We start from the raw sequence: 16633 nt of genomic DNA on the forward strand, positions 1-16633 counted from the left end.
GATGTGTATAGGTTTTAACAGAGGACTGTGCAATATACCTAGCGTAATATTATAGTGGAAATTGTGAAGTGGTAATAAATTTGGTTTTTATGTCTGTCCATATGGGCATTTCATGTAATAGTAATGACATTGCATGCCATTGCTGTTTCTTATTGAGTGAAGATTGCATATATCAGTACATATAAGATCTAGTTGTTCATGCTGGATAGTTTTGCATGAGTCAAATAAAATATAAATGTACCACTGCACTCTGACACTCCAAGCGAACTCAGAGGTCTTGTCAAATCTAGATAAAGCATCTTCATTGAAGAGGGAAAATTAACCATGAATGTTAGGATTACCTCAGTATTCTTTCCATGAGGTAATATAAATTGGATTTCTGAAAGTCATTCGGTGCAATTGAGTACTAGCCATGGTTCTATCGTTATTTATCCTAGGTGTCCATTTCTTGATGGTGAGGTTTATAGTGCATTTAATCAGCATAGGTGTGAAATTTACATGTATAATAATGATATGAGTCAATCTGTTATTGTAATGTAACCATTCTCAGACCAAGAACACACTATAGTATTGACTGTAGGTCCTGATGGCTGAAGTGTTAGCTGACATGGTAAACATCAATTGCATGTCAGGACTACAATGCAACCAGTATTGTGAAAGCCAAGTCATCAAGAATATTAGTCCATTAATTAATTAAAATTAATCCATAATATTATGATAAAATGCTTTTAGAAATTGATGGTGTAATTACCACACATCTGTTCTCTGTTTTGCAAGCATTTAACTTCATTTAATGTCAAGATGACCTTGAAATACTCTTAGTATTCTATGACAATGCTCTTCTTGTAATTGCAAATAATTTCTCTCCTTATAATAAGGAGAGAAATAATCTGAAGCAGATGTTTCATGAATCTCTCTGATATTATAAGTTGACAAGAGAAGGAAACTTAGAGTGAATAATATTTCCTGTTTTGATAAATTCCCACTTCATATTTTGTTATCATGTCCAAACCTATCTCATCAAGTTATACAAGATGAATCACAACAAAGACTTGATGTAGATTCTGTCTAGCACAGTCAAAGTCAAATACTGACTAATGTATTTCACAACAAAGACTTGATGTAGATTACGTCTAGCACAGTCAAAGTCAAACACTGACTAATGTATTATTTCTAAAAGTAATGTAATATTCCTGTAAATGGACTTCATAGTACACTGAGATGTTCATCTATTTCTAATCTTACAGCATTCTTTACTGTTTGTTACTTTTCTATTTGAGAAGTAGGTCATGCAAGACACTGAAAGGTCCAAGAGCAAATAGAATATTTATAACATTCAGCAAAATACTGTATACAGCTGTATGTTGTATGGAACTTGTCTACAGTCTTCCATCAAACATTGATACAAGGCAGATGAGCCAATTGCGAAAAAGTAGTTAGAGATGCAGATATATCTGACCACAGAAACACTTAGACAAGATTCTGAGAAGTGACAAGTGTTGCATTCCTGTTTTCTGTATTAAGAAACAAATGAAGAAATATGAACAGTACAATTTTAAAGAATCATTGCTTTTTGCATGTCACCCGTAGGCAATCCAAAATGTCTACCCTTTTGCTGGTAGATACCGGTAGTTGGTGGTGAGGGATTTCAAATTGAAAATACTACTGTACACATTGCTATAGTAAAAATGTGTACATGTAAATCAATGGGGGTAATACAGCAACATTTAACAAATGCTGTACATGTAGTGTGTTCAGCACATAGGGTCACAGTTGAAGCATACAAGGTTACAACCATGGCAGTGTGGTCATACTCACTGAGTAATGATATGTTGTACATGTAAAGTAATGAGGTGGCAAACTTGAAGTGATAAGATGGCAAACTTAAAGTGTGAGGTGGTAAACTTGAAGTGTGAGTTGGCAAACTAAATGTACTGAGGTGGCAAACTTGAAGTGTGAGTTGTCAAACTAAATGTACTGAGGTGGCAAACTTAAAGTGTGAGGTGGCAAACTTGAAGTGTGAGTTGTCAAACTAAATGTACTGAGGTGGCAAACTTAAAGTGTGAGGTGGTAAACTTGAAGTGTGAGTTGGCAAACTAAATGTACTGAGGTGGCAAACTTAAAGTGTGAGGTGGCAAACCTTAAGTAGTGAGGTTTCAAAGCTTAAGAGCAGAGGTGACAGGTGATTGTGTGCCTGTAAACTTGGTGCAATGATGAAAAGAATTGTAGTATCAGTCATTTAGAATTATCAAAACAGAATTTCCAAATGATTTACCTGAGAAAGTATAATGTTTATTATATTACAGCTTTGTCAATACCAGTGAATTTTGTGATGTCACCCCCCCAAGATCATTACTGATAATGTATTTGATTATCCAGTTTATGGCCCCATACCCCCCAGTATGTTTTCTACATCTTCAAATTCACTGACATTGCGAAATTTTAAAACACTAGCAATAATGTACCCCCTCCCGTCACACAATTGAGCAAACTTTTCACTTCATATTGTACTCGGCTTCACCTCGTACATTATGCCATGCAAAGTTTACTTTCGTCCATTATGGTCTGGAAAGGGGTTCATTATTGCTTAGATATAACATATTGTAATTCCTTATGTATGTTGTCATCTCATCATGACGACATCTCATGAACTCTTGATTTCAAATGCCGATTGTGAAACAATTTTAATCCAGAACAAAATTTATGAGGAATGACTATATGTAGTAACTGTATATGTTAGAGCTGGGTAATATTTTTAGCATTACAGTGTAAACAAATTTATGATGAAGAGTATCTTTGAAAGAGGCAAATTATTTTAAACAGTAAATATTCATCAGTTTTTCTGCCAGCAATCTGGAGCATATCAATGTAGATGGTTGTCTGTCTGAAAGCTGTCATTATTCAGTTTTTCCATTTCCTTATTGTATTTTGAAACCATTGAAACTGCTCTGATCGTAGAGCCTTGGGAAAATGATGATGTACTGATCACAAAGGAGGTAAACAGAATTCAATAATACCCAAAAACTTATCATCATCAAATTGATATAGATTAAAAATACAGAAGATAGGATGAAACATTTACATTGGTCATAGTATCAGGTCAAATATTTAAAAATAGGCAGTTTTTCCTTTAACATGGCTTTTGGAAATATGGTTTTGGATGTAGAGAATATTTTCTGTTGCTTCAGGTTGTCAATGAGACTTTGCATGAGATGCACACTTTGGTTAAGTTGCTTCCTTTACTCAGGACTTGTAGAAAAACTCTTTAGAGTTTACAAATTTTAAATAGGCTATGAAAATGTTTGTTTTACCAGAAGAAAAACTTAGTTTGTTTCAAATGCATTTTGATGTTTTACTTCTGTTGTTATTTATGTCATTGCTTTCATTATTTTTATTTCCAACCTTAGTTTAAGCACGGTCCCTCCATAGATCTACATGGCAGGGCTGTGTGTTACCGGCATTATATGGCCTCCCCCAACATATGTGGTGGAGGTCGTATAACGCCGGCAACACACAGCCCTGCCATGCAGATCTAGGTCTCTCCACAAATTAAGCGATGTTGCAGATGCTTCAACAATGAAATTTGTTAACAGTCCTTAACCAATTAACATACTGTGTATTTGATGTGATTCTCAGATCATTTGATAGTCAAATGATTTAAATATATGGTTTTCATCTCTGACATGTTCAGCCAAACAATGATGTATTGTATCATCACTAATCAAGTACCTTGCAACTCTACCAGTATGTGTATTATTCAATGTGACCTCTGCAATGACCCTTCCCATTGTGTATTCCTGATGGAGAATTTCCCGGTGTTTAGTCTTACAGGAAGCTATCAGCACAGGAGATCCAGAGTTGGTCCAGGTGGTGCTACAACACAGAGATTATCAGAGAGCGTCTGCTAGGGTTGCTGGTATTCCTGAACTACTTGAAAAATTAAGAGCGGTAAGTTCTCTCAATGTTACTTTTGATGTAAAAGGTATCAAGATGAAAATATAGATTTCCGAAAGTTGAAATAGTATTTAGAATAGAGCAGGGGATTCAGATATTATGATTATGAGGTAGGACATAACCTTTGTGGCTAGAAACAAATGTACCAAAGCTTTTTACATTACAACAGAAAGAATTCAATAGATATCTTTAAAACGGACAATAATAAAAAATTGAAATTTCAAGATAATGACATGTCAATCTGATGTGTGTATTCTTTTAAAAGTACCGGGTACATACACAAGGAACTGCTTGCTGTGAACAGATAAATACAGAAATGTATTGGTTGTTTTCATCAGAAATGAGATACAGAGAAATTTCACACTTGAAAACAGATTTTAAAATGAATATGCATCCTTTGCGGCATCCTATTGAAATCCATGGGCAGAATCAGAGGCTGGCTTTTGTATCTGACCTTTTGAATGCTAGAGGTACACATGTACCAGTATGATACAGTCTGTGCTCATAAAGAATATTAAGGCAGTTTCATTAAAACAAGAAAATCTGTGTAGTATACTTGAAATAGTTTGTTCTGGAAAGGACTGGACTGACTGTTAGTATTTTGGGGGTAGAGAGGGAGAAATTCACGGCTGACTCGCAGCGTGTTTGCAAGGTTATATCTGATTGGTCGATTGTCACTATTCACAGCAACTTAGGGAGTTTATTTGTATTATTTCATTATAACGGTATGATTCTGCCAACCAATTGGATAACAGCTTCGAAATCGCTGCGAGTCGGCCCGAAATTCACCACTATGGATAAATTTGTGGAAATTGAATTATGTAAAATAACAATTATTTAAAAGGTCAAAAATGAAATATTTATAAAATGTTTGTTTAATAAATGTTCATGACAGCATAACCATGAATGGTAGTGACTACATTCAGTGCTGTGTCGCATGGCAGTATCTTACTTGATATATTACTTGGAAGATTAAATGTGACAATAACATGCATGGTGCTTGTTGGGAAATGTTGCAATCCTATTATCTTATTAAATTGAACTAGCTAAGGAGTTTGCATAGCTTTGTCATCTGTGCAGTTCATACAGCCAGCGTGCATTGCTCAGAAAGATCCATCATTGCATGAAGTACTGGTACATGGTACAATTTTCAACTCCACATATTTGTCTGTGAAAGAGAAATTGTTGTGAAGTGTGTAAGATGTAAATAACCAAGTTGACAAGTTGTCATTTTCACTGAACGTTGAAACAAACAGCCGTCATGGTCAGGAATAGGAAATATCATTTACCTGTGATTACTGTGTATTCATTGGCACCAGTAATTGCAAGTCAACATTTCCATAAAGTGTAATTTGAGATTATTAATGAAGTGTATATAATGAGTTCAACTATGCTGATTTGTTAATGACTTCAAGTAATGATTGATGTTTCTGAAAAAGACCAAATATTTACCAATCTCAAAGAAGTCTGTGATTATGAAACATAAATGGACAATCTAAACTGTCTTGTGTCATGATGATTATTTTCAAGCTGATTATTTGTCACAGATAATTTTATCAGAAACTTTGCTACATTTCTGTTATATATTCGCAAGTTTCATTTGAACATAGTGCAGTTTCAATGAGAAAATGGAACAACATCTATGCAGTCATGGTGTCCAGCTGATGATGACTCACCCCAGGGACAGAAATTGCAGCTTCTTTTTTTATTTGCCCACTTCAACGGAATAATTTACAACACTTGAATTTATCAAGTGACTGATATTAAAGCTGACCGTGAACCAAATTTTGCAAGTGTTGATCATATTGGCTCATTATACATGTATACTTCTAGTATACAAGAAATATGATATGCATTTTACATGTGTTCTGGTTGTACTGGATACTACAACAGCAGTCGTCCATCATGCAAACCATACATTGTATACTGTTTAGCCAAGGCTTAGATTCCTAAAAAGTTAGATAACATATACTAAAGGTGAGGTACTGTAAGCTGTCATCCTTTGTAACCAACCCCTCAGTCTCCCCTTTTGGACACTTGCATCACTTCCAACTACTAAATTACCAAATTGTAAATTCCTGATACACCCTCTCCCTCACCGCTGATGAATGGATGAATTAAAGCAAATGCAACTAGAAACTGGGTTAACTTCCCCCGAGAGGAAACGTCCATGTCAGTCTTTAATTGAAAGAAATGAGACTACCAGTGTGGATGTCTTTACACATCTAGAACTCATTACTAAATCCTGAGGTATGTTACTCATTTTTGATATGTTATTTCACCGTCTTTTCACCCAGGCACCTGATTTTTATGTTGAAATGAAATGGGAATTTACAAGCTGGGGTGAGTACCAATGATTATATTCAAGAATATACTGTAGTGTAATCCACTGTTAGTAGTGAAATGAAATAAATGACAAAATATGCTCATAAAATAAACTGAATTCATACAACAAAATAACTATTACTAATAGTCATGAAAGATGGAAATGCAGAATTTTCAAATACAAGGCATGGATTTATTGTTATTCTCCAATTTACCATACTATTTGTCTGTGAGATCAGCTGTATCAATCATTTAGGATATCTACACACAGTAAACATAGCCAGCAGCTAGTCTCAGTCAACTCCCTAATCCCACATTGGCAGAAAAGGTATTATCCTGTATTTAAGAAGTTTTGCCTTAGCATTTTGCTGTTTACATAATCCACAGTAATCATAAAATATTCTTAACTCTATACTACGGTACTCACAGCTGTGATGACTCTGTGTGCTGTTCATGTTTAGCAAGCCAAAGAACATATCAAGCGTCTGCACTGTATTTGAATGTATTAATTTGACAGAGTATTTTATCCAGATGCTCACAATTTTGATCCCAATGCTAACTCACAATTGTGGTGCCATAGCTGTACTTTACGTATTGCCGTAATATCATACAGAAGAATATGAATGACAATTTCATACCAAATACTGTATTTTCTATGATCTGAATTTATTTGAATCAATTTATCAACTCTACTTCACTTTTCTTTATCGTAAATCTCAATCTGTGTGCCATACGGGGAAAAAATTGAAATATGATAAGTTTGTGAGTGTTATACCAAGGCAAAATAGTTAAATGGTCTATTTTCTTAGAACTCTAAAATGATTTTCAGCAACCTTTTCTGTTTCATATTAAAACCAGTTGTATTTGAATTCAGTAATCTGGTTCATGCAGTTGGCTGTAAAAAAAGCATATAATACTGTCAATGTAGATACGACACCATCAAAACTTTACTGATTTAGCTTGAGTTGGAAAAGCTAAAGCTATGAGATTAGAAAGCTTAACCCTTTCACCACCATGGTTTGTCCCAAATCCATTGTTTTCTATGGTAAAGTTGGACTGTATACAGGGAACTGGGGGATTTGAAAGCTTAAATGACAGTGATTATTGGTGAAAACCTGAATTTTCACATCTCAATTCTGTTTTGTCTACATAAAATTTTCAGTCACATTTAGTGTTTCAGTGTTACTGTATTTGCTGTGTGTCTTGTAACATCATATAGATATAAAGCAACCATAGAACAACATTAGACACAACAGTATGGTCGTATAGTTACAGTGACATCAACAATGCTTCATTCTCAAATCTGGTTTATTGATAGCAATGAAAAATGTATCTGTCATGATGAGAGTGCTGGTGCTTAAAAAACAAATGGAAAAATATTGTAAATGAAAGAAATTTCTCCTTTTTGTGAATCTCTTAGATTTTGCGTATTGTACACATGACAGATCTGTATGCTGGGACAATAAAGGGAACAGGACCAAGAAAGCTTGAAAAAAAAAACGCATTGTTGTGAACAAAGAAAAGATGTTAGCCATCCATTGTAATGAGTTTAATTTTGATTTCATCACACATACCTTGTAACTTCAAATGCTTTCAATTCTTTACATGATTCAATTTTCATGACAACATCGACAGCATTGTAAATTTCAACATTGTATTTGATAAATTATGAACATGAAAAATGAAATTTAACAGGTACAGAACCTTTTATTTCTCAATGAAACCTACTTGTTCAATAACATGAGCTATTTATTGTATCTGCATAAGTGAGCCAGTTTTCTTTTCCCAGGTTCTTTGAAATGCAGTGTCTTTTGTTAGGTGCATATTTGCCCCTAGGGGTTGCCATGGAAGCACGTTTTCTGTTATGAGCTAACAATAAAGGTGTGCCAAAAATTTCAGAATGGCATTTAAACGGTGTTTTTTGATTATGATTTTTCTCAGGAATGTTTTGTTTCAACAAAGATAAAAAGTGCAAAGGTGCTTCCTTTCTAAAAATCATTGTTTTTCTGCCACTAATCACACTGATATGAATAAACATTTTAATTTGTTATTTGAAAATGGGAGACCTTGATTAAAACACGGTGTTATGACCCACATAAGGACTGCCATAATCCTCATTCTATTAAAGTAGGGCAATAAATTTAATAATATCTTGCGACTTGAATCATCCATGCTGCAATACAACAAAAAATATGGATTTTTTTTACTTTGGTTGGCGATGAGATGGAGGAAAAATAGCATGATGTATTTTGAACTTACTTGAAAAGGAATAACAAGTAATATCGGTACATTGAATTTTTTTTGTCAACATTACTCTAATTTTTCACACATAGATAATATACTGAATGATTATTGTTGGAGCATTGTTTTGAAATAGAGAGAGGAAAATATGATGATAATGATATCGTCGTAATGTACCAAGTTATTTTTGTGTAAAAGCTAGGTGAGAACTGTGCTTTTTTCACCAAACAGTTGCTATGTTTTAGTTACTACATGTAGGATGACAGCATATACCGGGTAGTATAAACCAAAATGATTGATAATAACTTGTGGAAAATAATTGTGATCAATGTTATCATCATCATCGATATCATCATCATCATCATCATCATCTTAATCAATAACATCATCATCATGGTTTTGTCATCATCGTCATTATCATCATCATAACCATCATTGGAATAATTATCATGATTATAGTTTTTGTCATCGTCGGCATTATTACTATTATCATCACTTTTATCATCATCACTTTTTCATAATGTTGATTTCTTGAAAAGGAAGGTCATTTTAAAGAAATTTTATCGTACTGAGATGATATTACTGTAATTATGGTTTATCTGTTCAATTCAGTCTAATGGTCTGTAAAGTTTGAATCATTCGTAATTCAGTATAACAGCATCAAATATAGCATCTGCCAAGACAAAAATAAAACAAGTTGAAATAAAATGATTGGTGCTCAGTGTTCAAATTCTTCAGAAAAGGAAGACATCTCAGTTGTAGCTTCAAGAAATCAGAATGAACTCAAAGATGTCAGTGAAATTAATTGCATTATGACTCATGCATGAAACATTTGCCAGCAAGCCATCCTGGTTACAGTTCTTGTTATCCTTGAGGTGAATGGAGATAAAAAAGTCATTGAGAAAAGATGACTTAGTTTTTGCAATAACTGCTATCGGCTTACAGTTCATGGATACAGCTAATTTCTTAATAATCTATGCATTGTATATGTCAGGCATAATACTTCAATATTTTGCAAATAGCCTCAGTGTTTGAAACTGAGAGACTTTGTTTTGATGTGACTCAGTGGATGTTGCACATAAATTATCTGTGGTTGGCCTTGATATGAGAGGTTTACTAAATATAGCACTATCATGGTGAGTCATAGTGATCCTTCCATTGATGATGGTTCAGAGCTGTTTTCAGTCAGATATAACTGATATTTTACACTGAGAATATGTACCATGTATCTGGTGTCATAGAAATCACTGTTAAAATGAAAACGGGAATATATTTACTTATCCTCTTATTTGTCTGTCTTCTAAACGGGAAATTAAATTTTTTGATTAAATTCAACTGAAGCATAGAGGGTAAAAGCTTCCACTGTCTATGGCTGAACATTTGAAGGGGAAGGCTGTGGATGGTGAAACCTGACAAAGAATTTAATGATGTATAGGTGTACACAGCTTGGTTCTATACCCAGAATGCATCATGGCAGAGTATGATTTGATGAGGACTCCAGGGTTCTGGAGCATAAGCATAGGCTGGGTGGTGTTGTGTGGCTTAGGAACCATGTGTATTGGAACTGAAGAGGGTTAGAATTGATTTGATAGGGACTTGGTAAAGCAATGACAGATCTCAGTCAGCAGGTTTTTGTGTTTAAACAGCTTTGGAGTAAATTTTGTTTATTCAGCAACAGTAATCATTCCTGACCATCAGTTTCTGGTTGTACAGGACTTCATTTCCCCATTACTGTATTGATGTGCTTTTAGTTTTATTTTTGAATTAATGTGATTTCAATGATAAGTTGTAATCTTGCATGACAATTTTGATACACCGCAATATTACATGACAGTTTGATACACCACAGTATCACATAACAATTTTACACACCCCTGTATCACATGATACTTTAGTAATTATTTTGACAGCTATGCAAACCATACTTCAGTAACTCATGTTACTGGCTAATTTAGCACATCTATAAATCATGGATAAGATCAGCTAATGTATACCAGTATATTGCATTGGAATTCAAGCAGAAAGATATCAGGAGAGTATATTTTGATGATATCAAGACCATATGGTAAACAGCTTACCCTTGTAACTTGTGACATGAAAATGTTTTGTGTCAAGAGGTAATTAATATGCAAAGCTAAGTTATGCTGGGATATTTTATTACAGAAAATTATCATTATTCTTAATGATTCAAATTGAAAACGGTTGCAAGGTACAATGTGCAGCAACCATGAAAATGTGGATTTATTTATGAAAGAATACAAAGTTTGTAAGTCGGTGCATACATATGCACAGTGGACTACAGACCATGTCATGTCATAGAAATGAAATATGTATAGGAAGGTATAAAAATGTTTCAGCCACTCCAAATGTTGTTGAAAACTTGTCAGATTTTCAGAGGTTGTATGTGAGCTAGCCTTTCCTATCCCTTAGTATGGAATTTGTGGTTGTTTTGATGTTATACTTCAGTTTGAAATATCCTGTTGACAGTGTTAGCAAGTGTTCACTTTGCAATTTCATGTTTTAATTTCCGCCAAATCTCAAAAAAAGATCTACCAAAACTTTTGAAGCACATAAATTTAAATACAGTAAGAGATACCAGGAAGTATATAGAGAGCAGCATAAATTCAAGGGCCTTGAAGCTTGCAAGCATGCAATGGTAGTCTTCAGAATCACTCTAAAGTAATCTGAAATTGTGCCCTGCTTCAAAATTTTGACAAATATTTCATCATCATTTCATTGTTATCTTTGTCAGGAACAGTTGCAAAGTTCAAGACTGTAAAAAGTGCCATCGAGAAGATTTGAATAAAAGAAAATCTTTTACTAGTTGCACCAGTAGGAAGCTAATGTGTTTGTTTGTTTGTTTCTGTTTCCACAGTTCCTCTTGTGTCCAGGATGTGCCCCAGTGATGTATACAGGGTTTATAAAAGTGGTGCTAATGTAAGAGTTGATACCACGCTGCTAGGTTTTGATCAGATGACATGGCAGCGTGGTAACAGGAGTTACATTTTCAAAGGGGAAGGTGAGTCATCGTAAACTTATTGTCAACTGTTCGTGTAGAATTCTGTTGAATTTGTAATTTAGAATTTCCATGGAATGTTTTCTGAGCCTCTTAAATATTACAGAATTTTTCCATCCCATGATTCATAACATCTGCAATATCATCAATGTTATTTCTTGTAGTATATTAATAATGATGAATTTTTGAAAAGGAATATACAACGAAATGGTTGAGATTTGATTTATCAATATGTAACAAATCTATAGTTTCACTGAATATTTTACATTGCTCAAGGGAAATGTACACTTATGATTTATGGTAAGCAATGCCAATCAAGAATTAGCCATCCAAAGAGGAATAGAATGAGCTGGAACGGTGTCTAACGGTAGGTAGCTGTGCATTAAGAGAAAATGTAAGTGAAAATTGCCAAGTCTGTATTTCGTATCCACCACAAATGCAAATGTGGTGTCCAGCAAAATCTTGTTTTAGTACAGTAAGTAGGTTTGACTCGGAATATTTTATTCACATTAAAATTTCATTTTGTGCTTAGATGGTGAAAACACAGCATCATTTATGGAAGTAGACCATGATAGGTGTCAAGTGTTTGTGGAGAAATTACAGCTACGTCCAGATTTTGACTTGACCCTGATGATGCCACGGGAATCCACAGTAGCTTCTAGACTGACAGCACCTGTAGTGTGCACTTACATTGATACCGGCAAAATTGCATTCACCAGGTAAGTCTTGTAGAATTATCTCTCTGTGATACAAGTGTTTCTGATCATTGGTATGTTCTCTTCATCATGTAGTTTTCACTCAGTAGCAGATTTCCCAGGTAAAATCTTTTGCTCAGAGATGATTTTCAGGTTTAGTAATTCCCAACTTTTTAATCTCCAATTTTTGTGTAATTAAACCTCTTTCAATTGCCAGGTTACAACATTCATTATTAAAAAATGGTTTAGAAGCAGTTTTGCACCCAGACTGCAATTTTATGTCTTTTGTCTGATATTTTGAGAGTTTTACTGCATTTTTGTTGCAACGGTTCACAGCTATTGCACCTAGATAACCTATGAACACATGCTGCAATAGGTGTATGTCATGTATTTGCTGTCAAGATGTTTATGTCATGCAATTTATTGAAAGCTTAAAGACAGAAATAGCTCAAACTTTATCAAAATAATAATCATAATCATCATAATCTTTATTTCTTATATAGCACATTACATACTTTAAATATTCCAATGGGCTTTACATTAAATAAAGTGAAAAATGACATCAATAAAAAATGTACAATAAAAGTAACAACGTATAAAAATCATGGAATGGTTAAATAGATCAGAATATAAAACTCATGTTTAAAATGACTTAAAAAGGTAAATTTTTAACCCAACTTTAAAAATTATTGAGTGACTTAAGTGCAGGAATGTGTGACGGTAAAGAATTGCACAAATTGAAAAGCAGCCTATCCCCATAGTAAGCTGTGTGATCAATGAACTGATGTAACTTAATTTCCCCATTAGAGTATGATCATAAGGTGTGAATGGTACAACATCTAATCAAGAGTGCACCAAGATACAATGGTACGCGACTACAGAGAACTTTGAAAATAATACAAAGAATTTTAAATTTGATTTATTGTTGAACAACAGCCAATGAAGATCATATGCAATGTTACATACAGAGTAATGGTTGGGCAAACTCTGTAGCCCCAGCAATGTTAAATTGAAAGAATTTACTCAGTTGAAGTCAGGTTACCTTCTGTAATATTATCAAGACTTTATCATGTTCATTCAGTGAGTGTTATCCCTGTCATGCTATTTTATCACTAAAAGTTTAAGCAATGTTGCAGGTATGATGAACAAGGGTATGGGCCTATGGCTGTGGTGACAGTGCTTGCACCATGCTGTGCATTTGACCTCAAAATGTTTCATTCTCAAATGTGCTGGATTAATCATCATTTTCTATAAATTGAATACATCTCACAAGCTCATTTGTTTCGAAAGTTTGTTGTTCCATGAAATTTTAGAATGATCCTAAATTGTAATGTTATAAGACACAAGTTTGTTAGCTTTTTGATGAGTATGAATCAATCAATAAGAAATGTGCAAGTCTTCACAGACTACGATATATTTACTGAATTAACCATGTCATTATCTATCAAATACGTCAAAAAGCACCTCAGAGTCATTAATTTTGGATAAAAGTTGACATGTGCATTAGATAATAGGACATCTAAATGAGTTCTTCATAAATGAACAAATAAATTGGCATTTATGTAGGATAAATATGACATTTTTATAGTTTTCAACTTTAACGAAGTATGTTCATTTAGAAATTCTGTTTGAAGATAGTCAAAGAACTCTTCATGATGCAAATGAAGTACTCTTTCAATTGCAGTAGACTTTGGTTATAGTTTCCATCTTGATGTATTTTTTCAGTAACTCTAGCTTTCTATTTCATTCATGACATGATGTCTCTGTGCTTAATATTGTATGGCATAGCAACTATTGCTTCTCTTCAAAGTGTTGTCTGTAAATTTCCAGACACATTACAACTGTCATTAGATGTACATGTACAAGAACAGCTCTTCATGTCTGAAAACTCTACCACAACCGGAAAAAAATCCTGACATCTTAGATAAAATGCAGCATTCTCAGTAATAGTAATTGTAATAGAAGTGGTAATAGTGTGAAAACAGTGCAGTGATGATTATGAACAGGTAAATTCTTTTTTTTCAATTGTTTGTAATCTTCGTTTTTCAGAAATAAAAGTGGCATCTGGGGATGGAGAAGTGACAAAGTGGAAAGTGTAAATGGGTATGAGTGTAAGGTATTCGGTGCCTCCAATGTGGAATTGGTTACTAAGCAACGACTGGAACATCTAACTGAAGAAGACAAAGAAAGAACAAAAGGTAACACTGCTGTGTGAGAAATGGAAAGTGTTTTGTGAACGAGTCAGAACTAATCTTTGTTTTTCTGTATTGATCTACAAATTCTGGATGTTTGACACAAATTTGTTTTGTCACCTGTCCCATCCAAGATTTGAATTGCAACAAAATAGTATTCAGTCATGCAAATTGTATTACTGAATATTGTTCAAGTATGCAAATTCAATCTTAATGATGAATATTCATACATCAGTCATCTAGAACTCGATAACCTTCAGAACTGACATCCATTTCTCAGAGATTTTAACTGAAAGTAGTTTTTGTCAAAGTGCCACACTGGACTTGCAGTAACTGAACAGGAATTTGAGGTCTTGATGCAGGGGCTCAACAGTGATCCATAGTAGCATTAGCTACTCAAAGTTCTACTTCAAGAAAATCAGCCGATACTGTAAATTCACAGCAGGTATATTACTTCTCACCAGTGAAAATATTGCAACATTGAATATGGACAGTTGTAGCATTTACAATGTACAGACTCTCTGGTGATTTTCAAATGCAGAAATTGTTTCTGTGTTGTCACGCAACTGTTACTAGTATATTGTACTTTGTGAGTTATCCTCAAATGAAGTGTCTGTAATGACTGCAGCTCGTACTGTTCTGCATTATTGTGTGATAGAGGTAATCCCAATTCTCCATCGGACAACATAAATTGCTGTAGCAAATCAAATAATGTTGATTGTACCGTTTTATTGATGCCAAGTTAAGCTAGTCACTGATTGAATGATGAATGGCTAGTTGATCACAAGAACCCATTTAGCAATGCATTTATCTGATGGCCGACTCAATAAAGAGACATAATCCCCAATTTGTACTACATGCCAATTTTTGCACTCTCAGGAAACAACCATACACATTTTAACTCCGTTGCTTTCCTGATGTAATGAAGGAAATGCATCATTGGATCAGGAAGGAAAATATTTGTCACTAAAACACTTCAGAATATCTGTGTCTCTCTTTAAATTCATCTCAAAACCATTGTATGATTTCACTTGATTTGTATGGAATGTAAAATACTCGGTTGAAGAGAGCAAAGACGATTGCAGGTGATGTGAACTGAGAACAAAGGATAGCTACTTGTATGTCAGATCACAAACTGAGATACCTATTGACAGCTTTGATGAATATTCATAAAGATTGGACACGTAATGACAGAATTTTGAAGAAATTGATTTATTTGTACTAACCTGCTGTCTCTTACATATTAATTTGAATTCCATGACTGTGGAAATCCATGTACATTCTCAGTACTGACCCAGTTTACTTCATGTGCCAGCAGGTTGACTCCTGTTACTATGGTTACACTCATGATTTAATGATAGTTTGAGATGATGGATGACTTGTAGATCTATCTAGTCAGTCCCAAAGAAGGCATTAGGAGGCTAGCAGAGTGAGAAAAAGCACAGAAAATGATTACTTTTTTGACCAGAGTCGTTTCTGTGCATTAAAATGGCTGACAGGGTAATCTACTGTTTTCCCAATGCACAGATACTTTCAAGAACCACAATCCACTGCAATCGTTTCTTGGTATGGCTGAGCAACACCAAGCTGCGTCTGCGGTAAGTTTTTATGTTATCACCATCAGTACTTTAACTGATGGTTGCCAATTCAATGTGGGCAACATATCAATTATTCAACTTGATTTGATTGTAGATAGCATGAGTTACAGACTTCAGTCCTGATTACAATTGTCTACATACAGCCATGCCACGGTCACTCCACAAACAATTTGTCAAAGAAGTATGTCAGATTATGTAAATGACCTGGATACGTGAGACTCATACATGGTGACTCATTTTAGCAAAGTAGTGGTATTTTTAGAACAAGGCAGAAATTAGATGCAAACTGAAAATGGAAGGTTACAGTGCTTGGCTGTTGTAATACCATTCACTGACTTCCATCAGTGTTGGGTTAAAAGTGTACCCACAGCTGTTTGCAATACTGTCTGTGCTATTGAAACAGAATTATGTAAGTGAAATTATGAATATATGAAGATTGATGAAGAATAAATTTATTATCAGAAAGCAGTAGGAATCCTGGTGATATTTGCAGTGGGTAGTTTGTTTTACACCTATAAATTAATTACCAATAATAAAATACATGATAACTACGGGTAAGCTTGTAAGCTTTATTTTCTTCAAACAGACAATGGGTTGATGTTTCAATTGGTC

General features: G+C 34.3%; 1 protein-coding gene across 1 annotated transcript in view; it reads left to right on the plus strand.

Moving 5' to 3' along the window:
- The window catches only part of LOC139145897 (ankyrin repeat domain-containing protein 13D-like), a 40037-nt gene that overhangs the window by 16318 nt on the left and 7086 nt on the right, over nucleotides 1–16633 (plus strand). The window contains 6 exon segments of the mRNA XM_070717343.1: nucleotides 3824–3948; nucleotides 6252–6297; nucleotides 11396–11539; nucleotides 12069–12255; nucleotides 14281–14429; nucleotides 15951–16021. Of these exon segments, the coding sequence (XP_070573444.1) occupies nucleotides 3824–3948; nucleotides 6252–6297; nucleotides 11396–11539; nucleotides 12069–12255; nucleotides 14281–14429; nucleotides 15951–16021 (722 nt within the window).

This window comes from Ptychodera flava, chromosome 12, assembly GCF_041260155.1.
Source record: "Ptychodera flava strain L36383 chromosome 12, AS_Pfla_20210202, whole genome shotgun sequence".
NCBI lineage: Eukaryota > Metazoa > Hemichordata > Enteropneusta > Ptychoderidae > Ptychodera > Ptychodera flava.